At 42.0% G+C, this 27,441-nt stretch overlaps 1 protein-coding gene across 1 annotated transcript; it reads left to right on the top strand.

Moving 5' to 3' along the window:
• Positions 1 to 77: 77 nt before the first annotated feature.
• Positions 78 to 27,140, top strand: vax2 (ventral anterior homeobox 2; the record flags this gene model as incomplete). Its single annotated transcript, XM_084164894.1, has 3 exons — positions 78 to 327; positions 4,139 to 4,326; positions 26,646 to 27,140. The coding sequence occupies 3 exons, from the start codon at positions 78 to 80 to the stop codon at positions 27,138 to 27,140; spliced, it is 933 nt and encodes a 310-aa protein (XP_084021020.1).
• Positions 27,141 to 27,441: the final 301 nt, after the last annotated feature.

The raw sequence follows: 27,441 nt of genomic DNA, 5'->3' as shown, positions 1-27,441 counted from the left end.
AAAGTGCAAAGAGTAGCAATAACTGCCCAATAGCGAGGTGAAGAATACAGAAGATCTATACAGCAATATTCAAATCGATGTTCGATCAAGCCACAAATATGGGCGATGAGATCGCCGAGGACCGCAACAACCACCGCCGTGGATCCAACTCTCAGTGTCGTGACGGGATAGACAAATGCCATACCGAACTTGGGAGCAGGTCGCCGGTTCAGAGCACAACCAATACCCCGGGTACATCTGCTTCCACCCCGACCTCCTCCAGTGAAGACGGACATGATAAACTTTTAGGAGTGGATCCAGACTACTGCCGGAGGATTTTAGTTCGAGGTTAGTAACGAAATATTATTTTACTGAACAGAACCAGGGGTTTATACTTCTTAAGATTTGAGAATTCCCATTAAATTCATTTAATATATTTAATGCATTTGCAGATATACCACTATTGTAATTACAACTACTATTAGCCTAATTCTACAACAACAACTACTACAACTAGGCTACTAGGCCATATTACTACACTGCTACTACTACTAGAATGCTTTTAAGCTTACAAATAAGCAAATAGTTGCAGTGATTTATTGTAAATAAAATAAAATAAGGTATTTCATATGCAAATGAAGATATAATACTATATATGTCCAATATACTTAAAAATGAAAATATAGCTAGCCTATATTCTGACAACAGCTTTTTTTTATGACTCCTGATACCTTTTTGGAACAAATCTGCAATAATTAGGGGGAAAAAATGCTAACTATATTTAAATAAGTTGTGAACATCTGAGATTAAAATGTACAGTAGAGTTTAGAGATCATGATAACATATACTAATAGCAGTAGCTGCTTTGTACTATATGAATCAACAAATGATTCAGTAATTATTGGCAAACAAAATACTTTTAAAAAACACAAACCATCATGTGTATGTCTGTGTGTGTTTATTCATGGCCATGTTGTTATTTTTGTTTGAGTTAAGGTATTATTACTAAAAATGAAGAAATAATGTTGTCCACGCCCTCTTTGTTTAAAAGAAAGGGAGCCCCACCTTTCTAGGCCTATTGCCATCTTTGCATGGAATTCTCCAAAATATGTAGACCCACTTAATAGTTATTTTAATAATATATATTTTTTTTGTGGTTCTTAGGATCTACAAACTTCTTTAAAAAATGAGTTGCGAATGGAACAAAATATAAGCTACTATTTTCAATTTCTAAATATATAATTGTGTAATTAGGGGCCTACTTTATGGGTGAATCACACAACTGATATCTCCATAGTTTATTTCAGCATGTCCAAATATCTTGTAATTGTATGCGGCCATGATGGTAATAATGGTTCAATAGTTTGTAGTAAATTATTACAATAATCATTGTGGAAGGGAGGGGGAGATCCCCTCAACAACATTCCCTTCTTATAACAAAACAACGCCATGCCATATTTGGTATATTACCAGTTACCTTCCTAATGCTTATTAAAATATAGTAAAATATTTCCAGGAGTATGTATTTGCAGAAATAAATTATATTTAAAAGAAGAAACTATTTGTAAAACATGTCAAATGGTTAAAGGTGTGAGCAAAATGATATACAATACTTATTACATGTCTAATAGGCTATAGTAGTAATAAGCTACGTGACTGACTGACTTAGAATACAATTAATTGAATGCAACTCAATGGTTTTGGTCAGAATGTAATGACATCTCTTTGCACTGCTGTTTAATCAGGGTTGTAAAATGCATTCTAATGTCAATGTCAACAAACCCCAAAGAATACAGGATATTTTTTTTGTGTGGAAGATTATCCTTAGTGAGAAAATATAACAATTATGAAAATGGCTTTCTAAATAAATAGTCATAGTAAGCAGGAAAAAAAACATTTTATTTAAGTTTATTTTGAAACGTTTGAACTTGTAAGCCTATTCATAATAATCAAGTTGACCACTTATTTCTAAAATAGCATATCCATGCCCCTTACCCGGATAGTTTTCACACCAATGTGGGATGCATATTTGTCATGGATACTATAACACCCCATATCAGTTAATCACAAAACTATTAGCCTACAGAAGCACAGATAATATCAATTTCCCTTCTTACAAAATGTTCCCCCTTATTTGTGCACATTTTATTTTCACCAATTGTATAAATGAACCTTTCATTTGAACAACAAATAATCAAACACATCACCTACTGGAAAGCTCTACATAATTGAATGTTTGCGCGTGCCCGGGCCCTAAAACAGTGCAGTTGGTGGGGGCTGAATATGAACAGAAAGCCCGGTAATTGTAGCAGTGAACGGCCTCGGCAGTTGTGGTGTGGTGAGGGCGAGCTGAGCGCTTTTGGCAGAGTTGCTCGGGACACCAAGCTCGCAATACCCCGTGTCACTATTTGTTTTTCAAGCTGACGATTGCGCTGGGTAACTCGTGAGAAACTGAGGTCAGAGAAAGGTCAGGTGTACAAAGTCGCAAAGTCTCGATGTGCGTGCAAACCGTTTGAAAGGCCCTACTGCAAAGTTGTACATTTAGAGTATTTTAATCTAGGGTATTATGAATGAGTAGATTATGTTTAATTGGACATTATAAATATTCACAATGTTGGAATGCGTCTCTGTAGCTCTTGCTGACACCATGCATGCTTGCATTGAAGTTAGACAAGCTATACGCAGAGACCGTGCTGCATAGGCCCTATAGATGCTATTTCCTCATGACATTTGCAATATATAGGCTGTAGTCAATGGATAAACCACATAGGCCCTATGTATAGCATACAACATACGAAGGACACTTGAAATAGTATACGGTGGTTACGCATGATGCAGTAGGCCTATATAATGTTCCATTCTGTCAAGGAATTCAGATTTCTATATCTTCTATAACTTTGATTCAATTTAAGTTTTGCTGAGGAATTGAAATATATTTAGACGCAACATTATTCGACAGATAGAGGCTACTGCCTCCTTTGGCAGTTATATTTTATTGTGCGACCCAGCTTGGTTAGTCTAAATGTTTTGCACTTAGTTGATTTTTGGTATTGCATAAATAGTATATTTTCCATAGCGAGACTTGCTGTAGGCATATTCCATACTTGTATATAAAAACACACATTTCATGATATTTTATTGAACAAAACGATTTCATGTTGTCCCATAAATTGCAGTATTAAACGTTGTGTACTGATGCATCAACTAGCCGGTTACACTATATTCTCCAGGGTGGGTTTTAGGACGCATGCCAAATGCAGAGGTATATTTGAAATATAACTCTGAGAACATGCTCTCCAAAAATGTAGGCCTACTCGCGCTGAGGCAGACAATGCACGTAATATTTAGTTAAATTAGGTACTGGTAGGCCTGTAATTTAGTAATGGGATAGGGATGTATCTTTCAGTTCTCATTGTTCTGGCTATACCTTTTTTGGAATATTCCCCAAACACGGCCAAAAAGCATGCTACTATAGTGACTGTGTCAAACCTCGAGGTAGCCTATTCCAAAATATTTAATTTTAATTGTATACCTTACTTAAGTCCAGTTCCATTACATACTGCAGCATAGCCTACTCTCAGTTGAAAAATTGAATAACTATTCTAAGGCATTTTACGCGTAACATCTATCTAACCAACTGATATGCCTATTATCTCTGTAAGGTGCATTGAGTTTTATTTACGGATATTGTGATTCTTAAAATATATTATCCATCTATTACTCCTGCCCTTTCTGTATTTATTTTACTACAAACTTGACTAGCATATATTTCCAAGAAAGACAACTACATGTCAATGTCCTCATACTGAAAACAACGATCACTTCAAGAGGTTATTCTTATATAGCGTAGGAGCACAATGTTTAACAATATTTTCCTGGTCAGTCCAAAAAATAATTTACATTTTAGTCATTTAGCAGACGCTCTTATCCAGATCGACTTACAGTTAGTGAGTGAATACATTATTATTATTATTTTTTCCATACTGGACCCCCGTGGGAAACAAACCCACAACCCTGGCGTTGCAAACGCCATGCTCTACCAACTGAGCTACACAGGACTAATGACATTGGTAGGCTACGAGAGTATATGCAATTGTAATAAGACAATTTTTCTAACTATGGGGCATTTCACACACCGTGTCTGGCTGTATATCCACAGATGCCAAGGGCACCATCCGTGAGATCGTGTTGCCAAAGGGTCTGGACCTCGACAGGCCAAAACGCACGCGGACATCCTTTACCGCAGAGCAGCTCTACCGGCTCGAGCTCGACTTCCAGCGCTGCCAGTATGTAGTCGGCCGCGAGCGCACTGAGCTGGCGAGGCAGCTGAACCTGTCCGAAACACAGGTAAGAAACAGACATAATTTGACAGTGTAGGCCTATTTCTTCAGTAGTGTTGAGTTATCGATAATAGATTGGTATCCTATTGTGCCAATAAAGACATATTGTACAGGTAACTTTGAGTCCCCATTGTAGGCCTATATATTTAAATATTATCGCTCTGCACAGTCACATTCTATAATGTCTCAGATGTTTTTTATAGCAAACTTTTGTCATGGAGATTAATCTACTTAGGAAAAAGCACGACATTTACATCTAACATCATAACCAATGTATTTTTTGGAAACTCCAATAGTCATCATAATATAGGCTAGGATTTGCGCAATGGCTCCATTATAGCAGTGCTGACCTTTCTTAGCGGGAATTCACAGTAGCTCCATTGCCAGACGTCTCATGTCAAAACAATTAAAATAAACACCTCGGTGCTTTACAGTAAGTATTCAATAATAATAATAGTAGCCTATTAATATTAATAATAGGTATTTGTATTATTTATACTTTTTGTTATAGATCCCCGTGGGTTGTAGCCTATAAAACAAACTTTAGTCAAGATAACAGTAACAAGGGAATGATGGATGTAGGCTAGGCTGCTATAGCCAGTGCCCTCCACATGAATGATTGAGCAATGATGGCGAATGACACACAACATGGTGTGAAAGAATAGAAAACAACAAATGGTAACTAAAATATGATAGAAAACATCCAGGGCCTCATTTGTTATTTGTCAAATGATGAATTACCACGCCTCTGATCCAATTAAACGAGTTATGCCTATATAACTCAACTAGTTACATGTCAAGTTATCATTTCCACAATATGTTTAGTAGGCTAGACCTAACGCAAGGTGTAGTCCATAAGTCCATTCCTGAAGATGAAGGATTGAAAGGGTTGGTGTGAATGAAAACACTTGTTAAATACGCTATAGGCCCTATTGTCGAAAGGACTGTGTCCAATACCAAGTAGCCTACAGTTAAACTGCATCTCCCTTCATTTATGACCACTGATAAGAATCACCTTTATTCGCCAAGTACATTTATATGTACCAGGAATTTCACCTGGTGAAATGGTGCTAACCACAAAACTGAATATATAGCCTACAGGCAGAATATACAGCTCTCGAAAAAATTAAGAGACCACTGCAAATTCTTCTTAAATCAGCATCTCTACATGTATGACAGCCATTCCATTCCAGTGTCTGTTGAATTCCAACACAGGCACACCTCATTCTACTGAATTAGGTACTGATTAGGTGATCACCTGAACCAAATCTTATTTAACGAGGAAAAGTATAAAAACCGCTGCTGTGGTCATCACTATCCTCTTGCAATGGGACCAGCTGGATGGCAAAAACAGTGCTAATAGTACCTCAAAAGTAATATTAATCAAAAAATAACTATTGACCATGCCAAAAGAGTTGAAAATGAAAGTTTTGAGTGAGGAAAAGAAGGGTTCAATTCTGGCTTTCCTGGCAGAGGGATACAGTGAGCGTCAGGTTGCTTCCATCCTTACAATTTCAAAGACGGCGGTTCATAAGAACAAGGTCAAGCAGCAGACATTGGGGACAACAAAGCTACAGACCGGCAGAGGGCGAAAACGACTCTCTACTGACCGGGATGACCGCCAACTCATTCGAATGTCACTCAACAACCGTAGGATGACATCAAGTGACCTACAAAAAGAATGGCAAACAGCAGCTGGGGTGAAGTGCACGGCGAGGACGGTTCGAAACAGGCTCCTAGGGGCAGGGCTGAAGTCGTGCAAAGCTAGAAAAAAGCCCTTCATCAATGAGAAGCAGAGAAGAGCCAGGCTGAGGTTTGCTAAAGACCATAAGGATTGGACCGTAGAGGACTGGAGTAAGGTCATCTTCTCTGATGAGTCCAATTTTCAGCTTTGCCCAACACCTGGTAGTCTAATGGTTAGACGAAGACCTGGAGAGGCCTACAAGCCACAGTGTCTCGCACCCACTGTGAAATTTGGTGGAGGATCGGTGATGATTTGGGGGTGCTTCAGCAAGACTGGAATCGGGCAGATTTGTCTTTGTGAAGGACGCATAAATCAAGCCACGTACAAGGTTGTCCTGGAAGAAAACTTGCTTCCTTTTGCTCTGACATTGTTCCCCAACTCTGATGATTGGTTTTTCCAGCAGGACAATGCGCCATGACACACAGCCAGGTCAATCAAGGTGTGGATGGAGGACCACCAGATAAAGACCCTGCCATGGCCAGCCCAATCTCCAGACCTGAACCCCATTGAAAACTTCTGGAACCTGATGAAGAGGATGATGGATGGTCACAAGCCATCAAACAAAGCCGAGCTGCTTGAATTTTTGCGCCAGGAGTGGCATAAAGTCACCCAACATCAATGTGAAGGACTGGTGGAGAGCACACCAAGACACATGAAAGCTGTGATTGAAAATCAGGTTTTTCCACCAAATATTGATTTCTGAACTCTTCCTAAGTAAAAACATTAGAATTGTGTTGTTTAAAAATGAACATTAACTTATTTTCTATGCATTATACGAGGTCTAACAACACTGCATCTTTTTTGTTATTTTGACCAGTTTTCATTTTCTGCAAATAAATGCTCTAAATGACAATATTTTTATTTGGAATTTGGGAGAAATGTTGTCAGTAGTTTATAGAAAAAACTAAAATGTTAATTTCACCCAAACACATACTTATAAATAGTAAAACCAGAGAAACGTATATTTTTGCAGTGGTCTCTTAATTTTTTCCAGAGCTGTATAAACAAAGAATTTACACATAATCCACATACACTATAGATAAAAAAATAAAAATAAAAAAAAAATTACACATAGGCTAGCTGTGGCCAACTAGCTGATCAAAGTTACAATTCTCCAACGAATTGATTACACACCTACAGATGGCAATGAGGGAGACGAGACGAGGAAAGCAAGCTATTACTTTTGGGACGCAGCCACAGTCATGCAGTGTTCTTCAGGGCATAGTAGTGGCTGTCGGTGGGAGGGGACTATTTCTACCACTTTTTAGGGGAATGAAAATGTATGGGGTATATAGGCTACTGGATGGCAGCAATACGTATGCTATAGTCCTGTAGTCTACCCAGCCAGCCTTTCAGATTGTTTAAAACTGCAATAATCATATATGTCTATAGTCAACATTACCAGACATAATTTAGCTCAGTATATTTCAATAAGAGGCTATTAAAAACAATACCCAGAAGGTGTTGGGGCATATTAGAGCAATTTCCTGAAGCTGTTTCCATTGAAATTGCTTTGATTGTTTTGATAATTTACAACATTGAACAGTCCCAGGAGCAAAGTTGCATATGGGGCCTAATCAACGAATGTAAAATAAAAAATACCCCCAAAAAACTAAGAACAACCACATTAGGCGATTACTCATTCTGTCATTTCTAAAATCTTTTGATTTTTATGTTTCAGTGAAGTTCAATTTCAGAGTTTATATTTTAACTTGTTCGAGTAGGCCTAGAGGCTCTTAGCTGTATCTTTATGAGTTGCTGGTATTCAAGGCTTTCAAAAGAGCCATAGCAGTGATTTTATTTTCAGGTCCACTTATAGTGGCCTATATGTGTGTTTGAAAGCATTGCCATTTGAGAAGTCATTGCTTATCAGTTTTGAGAGAGAGTGATCGTGAAATGTACGATTTAGCGTAGTAATAATAGCTTTTATGAATAATTTATAATACTAACTCATCTTAACTAAAGGCAACATTATACTTTGATGGTCAGAAACACGATTTAATTTGCATCTTCAATTTCAAGAGGGGGTGATAACTGAAATGCACATTTAGGATAAAATCGACTCTGATTTCTGAGTGTGTTTTGGCAACCTCATTCGTATTCATCCAATGATGCCCTCCTCTCCAAATATTTCCAGTCAAAGTCAAGTTCATTTTACAGCACCATGCAATACATTGTATCCACAACATTCGGATTCTGTAGTGTCCATGTAGCCTCATAGACCTGTTGGAGGGGAGGATGTTCACCTATTACTATTGTCAGCATGTCCACTTTGGCATCCACACAAACAATATCTTTCTAAGTAAAGTCACATCAAGTTATCCAATTAGACAACAATGGTAATGTTATATCTAGTTTAGCACAATATTCCAGTAAACTTCAACCCAAGGGTATCACAAATCCTCTTTTTGCAGTTAGCTATGTAGATGTGGGCCTCTGCATGGTTTGGTCACTGTAAAGAGTGTTTACATCAAAAGGTTTTTCACTTATAGCCTACTGAGACATTTAAATGCCCATTCCATGCTATGACATCTCTCGTCGAGTTCTTTCCATTCAAAAAGATCTGATAAAGTAGATATCACAAATGATTGAATTCATCAAATGCAATACTAGTTCCTACTTAATTTGTCAATAAATAATAGCCTAATATCCAAATGAAATGGAATAAATGTAATAGGCTCTTAGCCTGAACCTTAGTGCAGCCAGCAACGTAATAACATCTAGCCTAATTTAGCCAAACATGTTTTGTGCTGTAACATATAGCTCAATTTAGACATTAGTAGACATATTTTATATTCCGTGTTACCAGCACGAAATCTCAGTCATGATAGGCTTAATTGGGCTTAAAACATGTCGTTTTTATTATGTTTATTAAGTTATCAAAGGCAGACCTCAATGGAGGTTGACTTGTGATATTGCACTCGATAGACCCACTGGGCACGGACGTCAGTTCAACATCTAGTTTTGATTTACATTTGGTTGAGTTGTCAACTAACGTGAATTCAACGTGAAATCAACAACAAAATGTAACTTAATTGGATTTAGGTTAAAAGTTGAGTGAAAAAAATACGACATTCCCTGAAATTGATGACTTTTTGCAAGTCCAATCAGTTTTCCACAACGTCATCACATTTGATCATTTTTGTTGTTGTTGTTGTTGAAATGACTTGAAAAAAACGTTGATTCAACCAGTTTTGCCCAGTGGGGAATGTGATGTCAGTCACGTAAATAGTTTATTGTTCCAAAGTTCGTTAAGCCAATTGCGCGGGTTCCTAAACGCTAGTGTTTGGGGATATAGGCGTTGACCCAGGTGTAACTCGAATATGTTTGGTCACTGTCAAAATTGCACAGGCAACGAGCCATAGTCTACATTTGCTCAACAAAAGACACAGGGGAAATAGATTTTAAAAGTTTAATTTGAGCCAAAATGTCATGAAAAAGATATAAGATAGTGTGCTTATTTTCCTGTTCGTTCGCGTGATAGGCTAAACAACGAACGGTTTGTTTAGGTACTGGTATGAAATGTGTAAGCCATCCTTATAATATAGCCTCATGTAAGACAACTTATTCAATGAGGTGTCTGAATATGCTTTGGGCTACCTAAACAGTTTCGCAGTAAAAACAAAGTTAATTTCCAGACCAGTTTTGCGTAAAAGCTTTGAGTTCACGAAGAGACACGAGCTACATGAAAGCAAACTATTTGAGAGGGGGTGAATAAAGTAAAAATCTCCCTCACTCAGGAAACACCTCGCCTCGCCTCTCCCCAGAGCCCAGCAGGTGGCTCCCCCTTCCCGCGTAACGCGGCGGGGAGTCCCGCACCCTTGGCACGCTATGGAGGTTGTCTTGGGGACGCCTGTGCGGCTACTGAGTAGTGCCTACGCCAGGTGCACCTTCCTAGCAGGCTAAACACTGCCGATTCACAGGCACTGTAGGGGAGGAGACCTGTTACTTTAGCAGTTAGATGGGTTACTTGAGCTCTGGTGAAAGTTTCTCATCATTTGCAAATCAGTATTCTAACCATTTTTTTGAAACACAGGGATTGAGACCAGTGAAGCATGAAGCATCCACTGACTATACCTTATACAACGTGCACCTGTTGTGTTTCAAATACCTCTCCATTATGATAATTCATATTATATCAGGGGATACATTGATAAAGGTACGGTAATGGTTTTACTATAGCTGCTATGACTGTGACTCCTCTTTTTCGGTTTAGCAGCACTGACTTACTCAGCTGACAAAATACTCAAATTACATTTCTGGGTGGTTCTGATTCTGAATGCCCAAATTGTGCTTGCTTGTGTTTTCGACACTTGTTTTCTCAGATCCTTGTTTTACATAAAAGCTTACAAGTATATTTTGGGTTGACCCTCGGTTAATACCTCCATACAATTTGGAGCACTTTCATCCCATCCACTTGCATTCTCTTCTAATATTAAAACATGATTCAATTCCGTCTATCAATCTACAGAGTAGGCTTTTTCAGCTTGCTTGAAAAACACCATAGTCTAAAAATTTGCCAGAAACAGCGCCTTACTCCCTAAATATTGATTTGATTTGATGATTTGATTTATATAAAGGGACCCTACTCCATAGGGCTCTGGTTTAAAAGGAATGCACTATATTGGAAATAGGGTGCCATTTCAGACAGGGTCTAATGACTTTCTTTCACATAGAGAAATGTTAACGCCTTTCATTCTGTTACCTTTTCATTTGAACTTGGCTGTACATAAGCTATACATTCCACAATGTGAGGAATGAAGATGTGTTATTGGTGAGTGGTGGCCTGGTAGGACAACATTTTTAGCACCATTTACTGAAATGACTTTTCCCTCTGACTGAAATGATGGTCTAGACTGAAACAAAAACGTTTGACAAAATACTTAAGCGAATGAGGGTTTATCTTTTTACTCTTGTCTAAATGATGACAAGATATCTTAATCTGTCACCTGACAGGCTCTCAACCCCTTTGGACATAAAGAAGTTGCGTCTACATAGTTTCCATGTTATTTCAACGTGACTATTACGTTAAATCAAAGTTCAAAACTGGTTGGATTTTGGCAAATGAGACAGTTATGCATATAGCAGCCCAGCAACCTCTCTTTACCATCCCAACACTCTTCCCATCCCAACTGGGACCAACCATGATGTGTGGCCATTATCAGAGTTTACCATCACCAGGGATAATTTTACTTACATTGCATTGTATCAATCGATTGTTCTCTACTGCCCATCCATGGAAAAGCCATGGATTTAATGGTGGGCGGGGCTACTTAAAACTGGGTTAATCCTGGGCTGGGACAAATGGCAGAGGGCTAAGTGACAGAATTTATGGAATCAAAGTAGTTTCTGTGGAGTTTTGGACAAAAGCTGGTTGTAGTGAGCAGCTGTGACCAAACATTTGGATGTACAGTTGAAGTTGGAAGTTTACATACACCTTAGCCAAATACATTTAAACTCAGTTTTTCACAATTCCTCACATTTAATCCTAGTAAATATTCCCTGTTTTAGGTCAGTTAGGATCACCACTTTATTTTAAAAATGTGAAATGTCAGAGAATAATAGTAGAGAGAATTATTTCTTTCAGCTTTTATTTCTTTCATCACATTCCCAGTGGGTCAGAAGTTTACATATACTCAATTAGTATTAGGTAACATTGCCTTTGAATTGTTTAACTTGGGTCAAACGTTTCCATCCACAAGATTCCCACAATAAGTTGGGTGAATTTTGGCCCATTCCTCCTGACAGAGCTGGTGTAACTGAGTCAGGTTTGTAGGCCTCCTTGCTCGCACACACTTTTTCAGTTCTGCCCACACATTTTCTATAGGATTGAGGTCAGGGCTCTGTGATGGCCACTCCAATACCTTGACTTTGTTGTCCTTAAGCCATTTTGCCACAACTTTGGATGTATGCTTGGGGTCATTGTGCATTTGGAAGACCCATTTGCGACCAAGCTTTAACTTCCTGACTGATGTCTTGAGATGTTGCTTCAATATATCCACATCATTTTCCTTCCTCATGATGCCATCTATTTTGTGAAGTGCACCAGTCCCTCCTGCAGCAAAGCACCCCCACAGCATGATGCTGCCACCCCCGTGCTTCACGGTTGGTCATAACGATGGTCATTATGGCCAAACAGTTCTATTTTTGTTTCATCAGACCAGAGGAGATTTCTCCAAAAAGTACGATCTTTGTCCCCATGTGCAGTTGCAAACTGTAGTCTGGCTTTTTTATGGCGGTTTTGGAGCAGTGGCTTCTTCCTTGCTGAGAGGCCTTTCAGGTTATGTCGATATAGGACTTTTTTTACTGTGGATATAGATACTTTTGTACCTGTTTCCTCCAGCATCTTCACAAGGTCCTTTGCTGTTGTTCTGGGATTGATTTGCACTTTTCGCACCAAAGTACGTTTATCTCTAGGAGACAGAACGCGTCTCCTTCCTGAGCGGTATGATGGCTGCGTGGTCCCATGGTGTTTATACTTGCGTACTATTGTTTGTGCAGATGAACGTTGTACCTTCAGGTGTTTGGAACTTGCTCCCAAGGATGAACCAGACTTGTGGGGGTCTACAGTTTATTTTCTGAGGTCTTGGCTGATTCCTTTTGATTTTCCCATGATGTCAAGCAAAGAGGCACTGAGTTTGAAGGTAGGCCTTGAAATACATCCACAGGTACACCTCCAATTGACTCAAATTATGTCAATTAGCCTATCAGAAGCTTCTAAAGCCATTACATCATTTTCTGGAATTTTCCAAGCTGTTTAAAGACACAGTCAACTTAGTGTATGTAAACTTCTGACCCACTGGAATTGTGATACAGTGAATTATAAGTGAAATAATCTGTCTGTAAACAATTGTTGGAAAAATGTATTGTGTCATGCACAAAGTAGATGTCCTAACCGACTTGCCAAAACTACAGTTTGTTAACAAGAAATTTGTGGAGTGGTTGAAAAACAAATTTTAATGACTCCAACCTAAGTGTATGTAAACTTCCGACTTCAACTGTACACACAGAGTGACAGAGAGAGAGAGAGAGAGAGAGAGAGAGAGAGAGAGAGAGAGAGAGAGAGAGAGAGAGAGAGAGAGAGAGAGAGAGAGAGAGAGAGAGAGAGAGAGAGAGAGAGAGAGAGAGAGAGAGAGAGAGAGAGAGAGAGAGAGAGAGAGAGAGAGAGAGAGAGAGAGAGAGAGAGAGAGAGAGAGAGAGAGAGAGAGAGAGAGAGAGAGAGAGAGAGAGAGAGAGATAGAGACACTCAGACCCTTGCTTTTTGCAGCCTTGGTGATAGCCCAAGACAACAAATCAATGTGCAAGTCCCAACAGCAAAGCAATTACTGAGTGACAACAGCACAGACTAATATATGTGAAGAATCTCATGTGTTAAATTAGGAACACAAAATAACAGCATCCGAACACATTCAGATATGTGGCAAACTTAATGTAAAGTATAGCAGGCCTAGTGACTCTCACCACGAGCCATCCTCCAACCCTGTATTCTGCAGAACTGAATGAAAGATAAATACAGAGTTATGAAATGCTGGAAACATACTGTAGAAACAAGGGGTATTTTATTCTATGCTGTACTGACCCTAGATTTTTGCGCTCGAGAGAGAGAGATACAGACAGACAGAGACAGAGCGACTGACAGACAGAGATAGAGAGAGAGCAGAGACTCAGAGAGTGGATCTGATCCTAATCTTACTAAAGCCCTGCGAGGAGGGAGGATCGGGGACGTATTAAAAAGATGCATAACACCTCTGTTTTGAAACATCAGCTTGTCCGAATCCTATACATACACAGCCCTACTAATACCTTCTCTGCTGACAAACATCCCTCTGTCCTTCTCCTTCTGGGGAGCTCAGCTCTCTAGACCCGACCCACAGTAACTGTCTTAGTGCACCACAGGTACATGAGTGGCCATATGTATGTAGGGGACAGGAGTTTTTCATAGCCACATTGAATAACCAGACCAGGGATAACTCCAGGGCCTATGTAGAGTTTTCATATTTACTGTAGTACAGGGAATTTTTTTGACAGCAGCAGTTGGGCTTCTAGAGCAGGGTTGGGGTCAGTTCAAGTTGAAAGCAGTCAAATCAGGAAGTAAATGGAAATTCCAATTCAATAATTAAAAGAAGGATATATGGTTTTAATGACTTCTTTTTGGGATTTTAAATTCAAATCACTTCCTAAATTGACTGACTTCAATTTTAATTGACCACAACCCTGTTCTAGAGGTGGTATCGTACAACTAACCAGCTGATTTCCTAAAGGATGGCTCGTGGTGAGAGTCACTAGGCCTGCCATACTTTATATTAAGTTTGCCACATATCTGAATGTGTTCGGATGCTGTTATTTTGTGTTCCTAATTTAACACCTGAGATTCTTCACATATACTAGTATGTGCTGTTGTCACTCAGTAATTGCTTTGCTGTTGGGACTTGCACATTGATTTGTTGTCTTGGGCTATCACCAAGGCTGCAAAAAGCAAGGGTCTGAGTGTCTCTCTCTCTCTCTCTCTCTCTCTCTCTCTCTCTCTCTCTCTCTCTCTCTCTCTCTCTCTCTCTCTCTCTCTCTCTCTCTCTCTCTCTCTCTCTGTCACTCTGTGTGTACAGTTGAAGTCGGAAGTTTACATACACTTAGGTTGGAGTCATTAAAACTCGTTTTTCAACCACTCCACAAATTTCTTGTTAACAAACTATAGTTTTGGCAAGTCGGTTAGGACATCTACTTTGTGCATGACACAATACATTTTTCCAACAATTGTTTACAGACAGATTATTTCATTTATAATTCACTGTATCACATTTCCAGTGGGTCAGAAGTTTACAAACACTAAGTTGACTGTGCCTTTAAACAGCTTGGAAAATTACAGAAAATGATGTCATGGCTTCAGAACCTTCTGATAGGCTAATTGACACCATTTGAGTCAATTGGAGGGGTACCTGTGGATGTATTTCAAGGCCTACCTTCAAACTCAGTGCCTCTTTGCTTGACATCATGGGAAAATCAAAAGAAATCTGCCAAGACCACAGAAAAAAAATGGTTGACCTCCACAAGTTTGGTTCATCCTTGGGAGCAATTTCCAAATGCCTGAAGGTACCATGTTCATCTGTACAAACAATAGTACGCAAGTATAAACACCATGGGACCACGCAGCCGTCGTACCGCTCAGGAAGGAGCCGCGTTCTGTCTCCTAGAGATGAACGTATTTTGGTGCGAAAAGTGCAAATCAATCCCAGAACAACAGCAAAGGACCTTGTGAAGATGCTGGAGGAAACCGGTACAAAAGTATCTATATCCACAGTAAAACGAGTCCTATATCCACATAACCCGAAAGGCCGCTTCAAGGAAGAAGCCACTGCTCCAAAACCGTCATAAAAAAGCCAGACTATGGTTTGCAACTGCACATGGGGACAAAGCTCGTACTTTTTGAAGAAATGTTCTCTGGTCTGATGAAACAAAAATAGAACTGTTTGGCCATAATGACCATCGTTATGTTTGGAGGAAAAAGGGGGAGCTTGCAAGCCGAAGAACACCATCCCAACCGTGAAGCACGGGGGTGGCAGCATCATGCTGTGGGGGTGTTTTGCTGCAGGAGGGACTGGTGCACTTCACAAAATAGATGGCATCATGAGGAAGGAAAATTATGTGGATATATTGAAGCAACATCTCAAGACATCAGGCAGGAAGTTAAAGCTTGGTCACAAATGGGTCTTCCAAATGGACAATGACCCCAAGCATACTTCCAAAGTTGTGGCAAGATGGCTTAAGGATAACAAAGTCAAGGTATTGGAGTGGCCATCGGAAAGCCCTGACCTAAATCCTATAGAAAATGTGTGGGCAGAACTGAAAAAGCGTGTGCGAGCAAGGAGGCCTACAAACCTGACTCAGTAACATCAGCTCTGTCAGGAGGAATGGGCCAAAATTCACCCAACTTGTTGGGAAGCTTGTGGAAGGCTACCCGAAACGTTTGACCCAAGTTAAACAATTCAAAGGCAATGCTACCAAATACTAATTGAGTGTATGTAAACTTCTGACCCACTGCGAATGTGATGAAATAAATAAAATCTGAAATAAATCATTCTCTCTACTATTATTCTGACATTTCACATTATTAAAATAAAGTGGTGATCCTAACTGACCTAAGACAGGGAATTTTTACTAGGATTAAATGTCAGGAATTGTGAAAAACTGAGTTTAAATGTATTTGTCTAAGGTGTATGTAAACCTCCGACTTCAACTGTATGTATGTACAGTACAGGTGTCCACAAAAGTTCCAAAATCATGGGCATTAATATGGAATTGGTCCCCCCTTTGCTATAACAGCCTCCCCTCTTCTGGGAAGGCTTTCCACTAGATGTTGGAACATTGCTGCGGGGACTTGCTTCCAATCAGCCACAAGATCATTAGTGAGGTCGGGCACTGATGATGGGTGATTAGGCCTGGCTCGCAGTCGGAGTTCCAATTCATCCCAAAGGTGTTCGATGGGGTTGAGGTCAGGGCTCTGTGCAGGCCGGTCAAGGTCTTCCACACCGATCTCGACAAACCATTTTTGTATTGAATTCGCTTTGTGCACGTGGGCATTGTCATGCTGAAACAGGAAAGGGCCTTCCCCCAACTGTTGCCACAAAGTTGGAAGCACAGAATCGTCTAAAATGTTCTTGTATGTACCAATAGCCCTACATTAAAGATTTCCCTTCACTGGAACTAAGGGGCCTAGCCCGAACCATGAAAAACAGCCCCAGACCATTATTCTTCCTCCACCAAACGTTATAATTGGCACTATGCATTGTGGCATGTAGCGTTCTCCTGGCATCCGCCAAACCCAGATTCGTCAGTCTGACTGCCAGATGGTGAAGCGTGATTCATTGCTCCAGAGAACGCGTTTCCACTGCTCCAGAGTCCAATGGCGGCGAGCTTTACACCACTCCAGCCAACGCTTGGCATGATGATCTTAGGCATGATGATCTTAGGTTGCTCGGTCATGGAAACCCATTTCATGAAGCTCCTGACAAACAGTTATTGTGCTGACGTTGCTTCCAGAGGCTGTTTGGAACTCTGTATTAAGTGTTGCAACCGAGGTCAGATGATTTTTATGAGGTGCGCGCTTCAGCACTCAGCGGGCCCGTTTTGTGAGCTTGTGTGGCCTACCACTTCGCGCCTGAGCCATTGTTGCTCCTAGACGTTTCTTCTTCACAATAACAGCACTTACAGTTGACCGGGCAGCTCTAGCAGGACAGAAATTTGACGAACTGACTTGTTGGAAAGGTGGCATTCTATGACGGTGCCACGTTGAAAGTCACTGAGCTCTTCAGCACGTGCCATTCTACTGCCAATGTTTGTCTATGGAGATTGCATGACTGTGTGCTCGATTTTATACACCTGTCAGCAACGGCGGTGGCTGAAATAGACAATCCACTATTTTGAAGGGGTGTCCACATACTAGTTTATGTGTGTATGTATCTGAATGTCCTTCGCTGTGCATTGTTCTCAGTAACTCCCAGACATTGTCTGGCTAGTCGTCTGGAGTACGGAGGGCACAGGGCATTACGTAGTTCTACAGATGTAGGAGAAAGAAAGGACGAGACAGAGGCAGGGATTGTATAAAAGCTGAAAGAGTAGGGAAAACAATTAGGAAGTAAAGGAGACAGACAGATGTGGGCCTAAACCAGTTACAAATGTTGTAGCATTGTCTATTCATTGCAGGGCTATTGGTACATTTTTCGCAATCCATTATTTGAAAAGCGTGATCCAAGAGGTAAAGGAATTTTATGTACAGTGATTGATGTCCTACTCTGGCCTCATACAGTCTCAGGTTGTAAAACTGATGTTCAACACATTTGACACAACGTTGTGATACAACTGATATTTTTTTTGATACAACAGAGATATTATTTGGTATGGATCTAAAGCCTGTGTGGAAAAACCACAGAAATAAAGTATCTAGACACTGGGTCAGAAGGTAGCTCATCACCCTCCAATTAAATTATCTTCATCCGTCTGCCCATATTCATCAATAAGAATAATATTGAGTCATTGATTTATTAGGGATGTGGTAGGGGAATTGATAAGGCAATTAAGTCGTTTAGGACACTTGTCAATACATGCAGGTATATGACAATCCATCGCTATCGGTATATACTAGAAATGATGACCTATTGGACCCAGTGACGACACGGTGAAGGATGTGTGTGTGCATGCGTGCAAGGCCTTCGTGTCATTCGCCGGGAAATAGCGTAACGCAATTATCCCATTGGATTAGCAAGCACAACATCCAAATGGACACACACACATGCATGCTTGTGACACACACATATACCAGTACACGTATACACACACATATACACACATACTGTATACACACACACACACACACTATTTTGTAGCCAAGTGGTAATTATCAAGGATATGTTTAGGTTCCATGAACTGCATGACCATAATGTTAAGTCCTGTTCAAAAGTCAATTTTATTGAGGAGTTGTCTGCAATCCATTGAGATGTGTTGGAATGAGAACAGTGACACATTCCTCCGCCTATAGCTACAGCAGCTCTGTAGATAAACAGTGAATGTGTGTGTGGGCGTTGTCTGTCAGGCTGCACCGTTGGGGCTCTGTCATATGGAGTGCTGCGGCGCAGTGGGGAGTGGGGGGTAACAAGGGAGGGGTGGAGAAGCTAGGGGACATCATCTCATTCTCCAGTCTCTGCACACACACACACACACACACACACACAAGCCAAATTGCTTTATCTAAACCTCGACATCATAGGACCTTAGGATGAAGGGCTTGGTCCACCCGGGGCGGGGAGGTGGGCGGGACGGGGGGGCGGGACGGGCCTAATAAGAGGGCCTAATAATAGTCCCAAGTGCTTTTGCACTAAGGAGGATTAGGGAGCCACATCTACAAGCGAGTTGATAAGATGGGGTCGACCCTTAGCTGAACCTGCCTGGACATGTGTTTCAGTAATGCAAGGGAGGGATTGAGGGAGGGAGGGATGAGGGCAAAGGAGCAGGGCACGAGGGAGAGTGGATGAGCAGGTGAGAAAAGGTGATGAGATAGGAGAGAGGTAGGAGGTAAGAGATAAGGGGGTAGGAGTTAGAAATTGAAACTGGGGCTGCGTTTGGATGAGGTCCCAAGTGTTAGAATAGAATGTGGGATTGGAGAGAGAGAGAAGGGCTGTGAAGGAAAATAAAAATTAGTCATGTTCATCCATGTACAATGTTACCATACAGTTTCCATGCAGAACATTTAGTAATTGTTACCATACAGTATCCTAATAGAAAACAAAGTCATCGTTACCATACAGTTTCCCTATAGAAAAGGACCATACAGTCATTCAGTTTTGCTATAGAAAATGAAGTCATTGTACTCCTAGACCGAGGCCAGGCGGTCTGATGTTCATCACATGTGTAGGATCAGCGGGGTCGGGCGGGATTGCGGGGGGACCGTTGATCCTTTTCCAGGGTCACAGAAAGTGTTAGAAAGATTGTCAGCAGGTGTCCGTCCTGCTTAATGGAGCCATGCTTTTCTCCCCCACAGACTCTCTTTGAGCGATGAACTAGCTTCTCACTAGCACTCCCCATTATTTGGTCACAACTACAGCCTTTAGAAGCTTTATAGGGCATTCATAAAGCCTTCATAAGAACTATATGGAGGCTTAGGAACAAAGTCATCCTACACAAAGGGTGATCAAAATGTTACCACATTTTGGCCAGCCTAATCCTATATTTATTTTATAGCATTCCATTTTCTAATGAATCATTCTGATTTGTAGGTCTGATGTCATCATTAGACACAATCAGAAATACTCATGACACCGGCTATCTGTCTGCATGCATCGCCGGTGTTGCGTTGCTGATGTGACTGTAAATAGTGCGACATCCATTTCCTGAGCTGCTTCAGTTCAGTAGACTCACATATGGACTCCCAGTTGACCTTTGCCCTGGGTTAGTTAGCCCTAGCAGGTGGCTCAAACTAACACCACTCCATCCCTGCTTGTTTTCTGCTTGTGTTGTTGTGGGTTGGGAGTGTTTAGTACTAGTGGACTCAGGACTATCCAGCTCTGTCCCGCACACTCTGTCTTCCCCTACCTGCTCTACTCTAACCCTTGTGTTGTGAGATGGAGTGTGTAGTAGTGGACACAGGCTTACCCTGTAGCAGTCCAGCTATCCAGAATGTTCTACACTTGCTCTATCCTCTCCTATCCTATCCCACCTCTGTTCTACCCAGCCCTGCTCTGCCCCAGCTGTGCCCTAGCAGAGCAGAGAGCAGAGGGGAGCGTGAGAGCTGCAGGGCAAATCCAGGTCATGCCAAGCCAGCTCTTCCCCTCTCTCTCGGTAATCTCTGCCCTAGCTCTGAACCCTGGATCTCATTAGGATGGATTTATTTCCAATAGTGTTTATGTACGAGAGGGGAGAAATTAGCTTTCTTCAGTGTCCTTCTCAGCAGGGGAGGATCCCTTCCCAATCTCATTATACACATACTAATGGAACCGCTGAGACGATGGTGACCTGAAAGGTCCAAGAGACTAAACTAACCGCCAGGACCGCAGGTGTAAACAACAGTTTTATTCAGGGTTGTGGTCAATTCCATTTCAATTCAATTCAAGTCAATTTAGAAATTAAACTAAATTCCAATTCCACATTTTCCTGATTGAAAAGCATGGAAGAGAATTGGAATTTCAGTGTACTTCCTGAATTGACTGGAATTTAAATGGAATTAACCCCAACCCTGTAAACAACAGTTCTATCACATAGCTTTCACCTGTCCAGTCAGATCAAGGCTCTTTAACTGAGTTAATATTTTTCTTGAGTCTACCACCGTTGTCCCCATTCTAGATTGTCTGAATATCTTCCCCTCTCTCTTCAAGGTTAGCAGAGATGATGTGTGTGAGTAAACACTAAAGAGAGAGTTGTGGTGGGGACTGAGGAGGTTTCTGTTCTGTGGTTGACGTTGGTTGCGTGTTTTATATACATATGACCTCTCTGTGACTGCTGTGTGTGATGTGAATGCAACAGCTCAGCTCATGGTCAGATCGTGTTGTGTGTGTCCTGTACTTGCCATGCTGCTGGTAATCATATAGGTTAGCTAGGTCCTAATCATCATCGATGCTTTCCAAATGGCACCCTATTCTCTAGAGCACTATATAAGGAATAGGTTGCCATTGGAACGCATCCCATGATATCCCTCCCTCTGTGTGTAGGCTAGGCTATACGGCGTGTGCACTGACTTGAGAGATGGCATGTTAAAAGCCACATCCTTACATTATACTGCCTGGTTGTCAAATCACCAAATTGTTGTGAAACATTAATAATATTACTTGAACAGTTTATGGTGTCTAGCTGCAAACTGGAAGCCGCTGCTGTAACAACAGCCCAATCCCCTCTTTAGCTGGACTAGTTGATGGTCGCAGAGCATGTGAATACTATGCAGGGACGTCGTGTATCCCAAAAATCTGAGGGGGCACAAAGTACATGTGTCAAGTGTCAATGTACAGCGGTAGGACGGAGTCAGGCGCAGGACACAGAACTGAGTAAACAACGTACTTTACTCGAAAAATAAACAGCACTAATTTCCACGCAGAGAAAACCCACCAGCTCATATAAGTCTTAGACACAAAACAAAGAACAAACATGCACAAAACCATGTGGGAACCAGAGGGTTAAATAGGGAAATAATATAATGTAATGGGAACCAGGTGTGTACAATCAAGACAAAACAAATGGAAAAAGAAACGTAGATCGGTGGCAGCTAGAAAGCCGGTGACGATGACCACTGAACGCCGCCCGAACAAGGAGAGGCACCAACTTCGGCGGAAGTTGTGACAGTACCAATTCTCCATCTCCACCCCTGACGCGGACAGGCGGTACCCTAGGAAAGAGACAGACTGTTGGAAGAACAGACATTTCTCAGCCTTGACGTACAGGTCATGCTCCAACAGTCGACCAAGCACCTTGCGCACCAGGGACACATGCTCAGCGCTTGTAGCGGAGTATATTAGAATGTCATCTATATACACCACTACACCCTGTCCGTGCAGGTCCCTGAAAATCTCGTCTACGAAGGATTGGAAGACTGATGGAGCATTCATCAACCCGTACATGGTGTGTGCTAAGAGATGCATCTCATCGTGAATCATACGTGACTACATGGTGTGTGCTAAGAGATGCATCTCATTGTGAATCATACGTGACTACATGGTGTGTGCTAAGAGATGCATCTCATCGTGAATCATACGTGACTACATGGTGTGTGCTAAGAGATGCATCTCATCGTGAATCATATGTGACTACATGGTGTGTGCTAAGAGATGCATCTCATCGTGAATCATACGTGACTACATGGTGTGTGCTAAGAGATGCATCTCATCGTGAATCATACGTGTCACAAATCAAAATAGATTGTGGCGAGAGAGAGAAGAAAAAAGTCTAAAGTGCTACCTATGTGACGGGGTTTATTCCCGATATGAAAACACAGCTACTGCATTCTTCCAATCAGCTTAAATCAATGATCGAGTCAGTCGGCCCTTGATTCTGGAGAGAATGGGGCAGATCAGAAGGCCATACTGGCTAGCAATTCATGCTTTGGTCATGTGTGGTTATCGCCTTGCCACAGCTGAATGCCATGACACACACACTCACAAAAATGTACAAACGCACACACTCACACAGCACCCGAGGGCTGAGGAAAAGAGCAGTAAGTCGAACAGGATCATATTATACATTTATGTGCATGATTTCTCTGTGTGTGTAACACCTGCCGACTAGGGTTACCTATGTAAAATGGCTCAACTACCAGGCTACGGCAGTTCCTGTTTAATGAAGTGGAACACGTCAACCAGTATAAAACACACAGGTTCACGACAGCTCACCTATTGGATGGTGTCATGAGCAATACAATGCACCAGGCAAAACTTTATAAAAAATATTAAGTTACAACATTTAAAATATTTCAAATATTCTGTTTCAACTTTGCCAGTATAAATAACAACAGCTACCTAGCGGAACCACCATCACCGCAAGCATGGGGCAGCATGAAGAGCGACGCTTGGAGCAAGACCTACAAAAAAACAGTTATAGACGACAACTCTAACTGCAGGGCAAACTATGTTTAGGACAGACGCCACTTAAAGGCGCTCCATGCTCAATCCGACGTCTGCATTGGATGTGCAGCATTTACGGTGATATGGCCTCTGCAGAAGTCAGGGTATTCATATTTATTGTGCTTCGCCGAGCAGCGCAGAGCTTTTGTGAAGGAAGTGAGTTTGTGTTTATACAGGATCTCCCACCCTCAACCAATCATGTAAATGTGGAGCTATACGGAGCCCTCTGCATTGTTACAACATTTGAAAGGTGCATGGCGATGCGGTTACGGAGCTCAATTTGGCCTTTGCGTGCCTCCGAAGGCTTCCGCAATTGCGTCACACTATCCATACGGTGCCTCTGACCACATTTTCGGATCAAAAAATCATAAATCATAAAGATTTCATAAATTGGCTCTTCGAGTTAGCTCCAACCAGAGCTCTGCAGCTCAGACCTTTGTAGTTTGGACTGATAACTTGCATCTTGTACTCCAGCTCCAGGTTATAAAGGAGGCAGAGGGCAAAAACTGCAATGAAAGAGAGAGCGTAGTTAGGGGATGCTCCAATCACAGGAGAAGGGTGGTTAAAAAAGTTCATACAATTAAGCATAGGAAATCTCCAAGTCACAGCACACACATGCCATCAATTAATGGCAATCATAAATCAATTAAGGTCAATCATTTGTGAGAGCATGCAAAGATCTGTGAGAATTCAATTAATAGAAGAGCTAAAGTCCACCCTATGACATTTGTGTGAGAAAAAGTATCTGATCTCCCCTGACCCCCCTTTCCCTGTGTATTGTGTGTGTGTGTGGTACATGCCTTGCCCCCCCCCCCCCCCCCCCCCTCCAACTCTACAGTACCACACACACAGACACACACACACACACACACACAAACACCTTGACTTTTTCCACATTTTGTTAGGTTACAGCCTTATTCTAAAATATATATATATATATTTAAATGTCCCTAATCAATCTACACACAATACCCCATAACGACAAAGCACATTTTTTGGCAAATGTATTAAAAATAAAAAATAGAACTATCACATTTATGTAAGTATTCAGACCCTTTACTCAGTACTTTGTTGAAGCACCTTTGGCAGCGATTACAGCCTTGAGTCTTCTTCGGTATGACGCTACAAGCTTGGCACACCTGTATTTGGGGAGTTTCTCCCATTTTTTTCTGCAGATCCTCTCAAGCTCTGTCAGGTTGGCTGGGGAGCGTCGCTGCACAGCTATTTTCAGGTCTCCCCAGAGGTGTTAGATCGGGTTCAAGTCCGGGCTCTGGCTGGGCCACTCAAGGACATTTAGGGACTTGTCCCGAAGCCACTCCCACGTGGTCTTGGCTGTGTGTTTAGGGTCGTTGTCCTGTTGGAAGGTGAACCTTCGCTCCAGTCTGAGGTCCTGAGCGCTCTGGAGCAGGTTTTCATCAAGGATCTCTCTGTACTTTGCTCCGTTCATCTTTCCCTTGATCCTGACTAGTCTCCCAGTCCCTGCCACTGAAAAACATCCCCACAGCATGATGCTGCCACCACCATGCTTCACCATAGGGATGGTGCCAGGTTTCCTCCAGACGTGACGCTTAGCATTCAGGCCAAAGAGTTCAATCTTGGTTTCATCAGACCAGAGAATCTTGTTTCTCATTGTCTGAGAGTCCTTTAGGTGCCTTTTGGCAAACTCCAAGTGGGCTGTCATGTGCCTTTTACTGAGGAGTGGCTTCCGTCTGGCCACTACCACAAAGGCCTGATTAGTAGACTGCTGCAGAGATGATTATCCTTCTTGAAGGTTCTCCCATCTCCACAGAGGAACTCTGGAGCTCTTTCAGAGTGACCATCAGGTTCTTGGTCACCTCCCTGACCAAGGCCCTTCTCCCCCGATTGCTCGGTTTGGCCAGCCGGCCAGCTCTAAGAAGAGTCTTGGTGGTTTCAAACTTCTTGCATTTAAGAATGATGGAGGCCACTGTGTTCTTGGGGACCTTCAATGCTGCAGAAATGTTTGGTACCCTTCCCCAGATCTGTACCTCGACACAATCCTGTCTCGGCACTCTATGGACAATTCCTTCGACCTCATGGCTTGGTTTTTGCTCTGACATGCATTGTCAACTGTGGGACCTTATACAGACAGGTGTGTGCCTTTACAAATCATGTCCAATCAATTGTATTAACCACAGGTGGACTCCAATCAAGTTGTAGAAACATCTCAAGGATGATCAATGGAAACAGGATGCACCTGAGCTAAATTTCGAGTCTCATAGCAAAGGGTCTGAATACTTATGTAAATAAGGTATGTTATTTGTATTTATTTTTTGCAAACATTTCTTTGTCATGGGGTATTGTGTGTAGATTGATGAGGAAAAAAACAACAATTTAATTAATTTTAGAATACGGCTGTAACGTAACAAAATGTGGTAAATGTCAAGGTGTCTGAATACTTTCCAAATGCACTGTACATTAAAGCATGCATCAATGAAACATCCAGAAACAAGGACAGCCAATGTTCAGTGAGCTTTTCAGGCTGCTACCCTCGCGAATGGCACGCTGTGTGCTGTGTAGAGAAGTTCACTGTGTAGCCCTACCTACTACAGCACAACACAACACTTCACTTTGCCCTTGCTTTGACTCTCAGTCGAAACAGGTTTAGGAAATACCAGCACCCCATATACCCTTCAAAGCTATTCCTGTGCTTATAGTTTTGTCGTACTTGGGTAATGTGTTGTATACTTTGTACTCATGGGAAAAAAAACGGATTCACTAACTCTTACTTTCACTGGCTGACAAGGTCCCCGTTCCATTCCAATCGCACACAGACTCCTCCCTCCTGTCTCCATCAGGCACCGTGGGGAGAGAGATGAGGGTAAAACCATCCAATCATGGTCAAACCCAGTCAGAAAAACAACAGTGTTGATCCAATGAGGTGTACTGGGGATTGCCTCTGTATGTATGGAGCTTGTGTCTGTGGGTGTATGGATGGTGAGGCACTTGTGTATTATGTGTCACCAACGTGTGCATATTGTGGGCATATCATGTGCTTTACTATAGCCTCCACTGAAAGCATCTAGTAATGTATTGGGTAACTCTCTCAATTTGGAGCTGCCTTCTTTACAAGGACTCCCTTGAAAATGAGATATTTTAAATCTCAATGGAACTTTGTGGATTAAATAAAGGTTTATTTGACGTGAACGTTTCATGCAACAGAATTCACTGAAATCCAGTGATGGCTAAGATGATCAGAGAGAAAGAATCTGTGGCGGACTAGCGGTTAAGAGCTTTGGGCCGGTAAATCTGTCAATGTGCCCTTCAGCAAGGCCTTTAACCCCAATTGCTCTGGATGGGAGCATCTGCTAAATGACTAAAATATAATATGTCTGTGTTTGTATGGTTTTAACTGTACATAAGTAAGAGTTATTATTTATCCTGTTGTCAGCTGTTTTAATGAACCAAACCATTTCATTAATAAAACCATGTTTTAACCTTTTAGTCTTTTTCTCCCTTCTTCTGTCCTTCCAGGTCAAAGTTTGGTTTCAGAACCGTCGTACCAAGCAGAAGAAAGACACAACCAAGGACTCTGACAAGCGCTCCTCCTCTACCTCCGAGTCGCTGGCCACCTGTAACATCCTGCGCCTCCTTGAGCAGGGGCGCCTCCTCTCCGTCCCGCCCCCCAACCCCCTATTGGGCACCCACCACCCAGGAAACGGCTCTCTATTGGGCAGCCCCGGAGGCTCCTCCTCCTCTCCGGGTAGCAGCACGCCACCAGGAAATGGCGTTCATGGGGTGGGTGGGACTTTTGGGCTGTCGCTGCCCTCCCTGGGTGGGACTCCACCCTCGTCGCGTCTGAGCGTGCCGCCGTCACACTCACTGTGCTTCTCCATGCCGCTGCTAGGGGGCGCTCATCATGAACTTGCATCCGGGTATGGGTGCGGGTCCTCTGCGTTCGAACCCTACATGCGGCTGGACAGGATCTCCAAGGATGGCGATCTGACTGGGAAGAAGACAGTTTCCTAAGGGGCGGCCATTTGGGGTTTGGTGATGGGGTTGGGATGACTCCCGATGGCTCCACCCTCCCTCCCTCCCTCACTGCCTCTGGTCTACCACCACCTATCCACACACCAACATCGTTGTCCGTCATTGGTTGGATCACCAACATCATTGTCCAAAATTGGCTGACAAGGATGGACAGACAGACAGCTGGGAGGAGGTGCACCTCAGAAAGAGCAGGGCTATCCTTGCACCACCGTGTTGTGTCATTGGTTGCACCCTGTTCCCACCTGTTCTCCAGCTAATGGCTCCGGGATATCGTCTATAG

The sequence above is a fragment of the Coregonus lavaretus genome, assembly GCF_964263955.1.
Source record: "Coregonus lavaretus genome assembly, chromosome: 7".
NCBI classification, from domain to species: domain Eukaryota; kingdom Metazoa; phylum Chordata; class Actinopteri; order Salmoniformes; family Salmonidae; genus Coregonus; species Coregonus lavaretus.
This window is presented reverse-complemented; position numbering and strand designations above follow the sequence as displayed.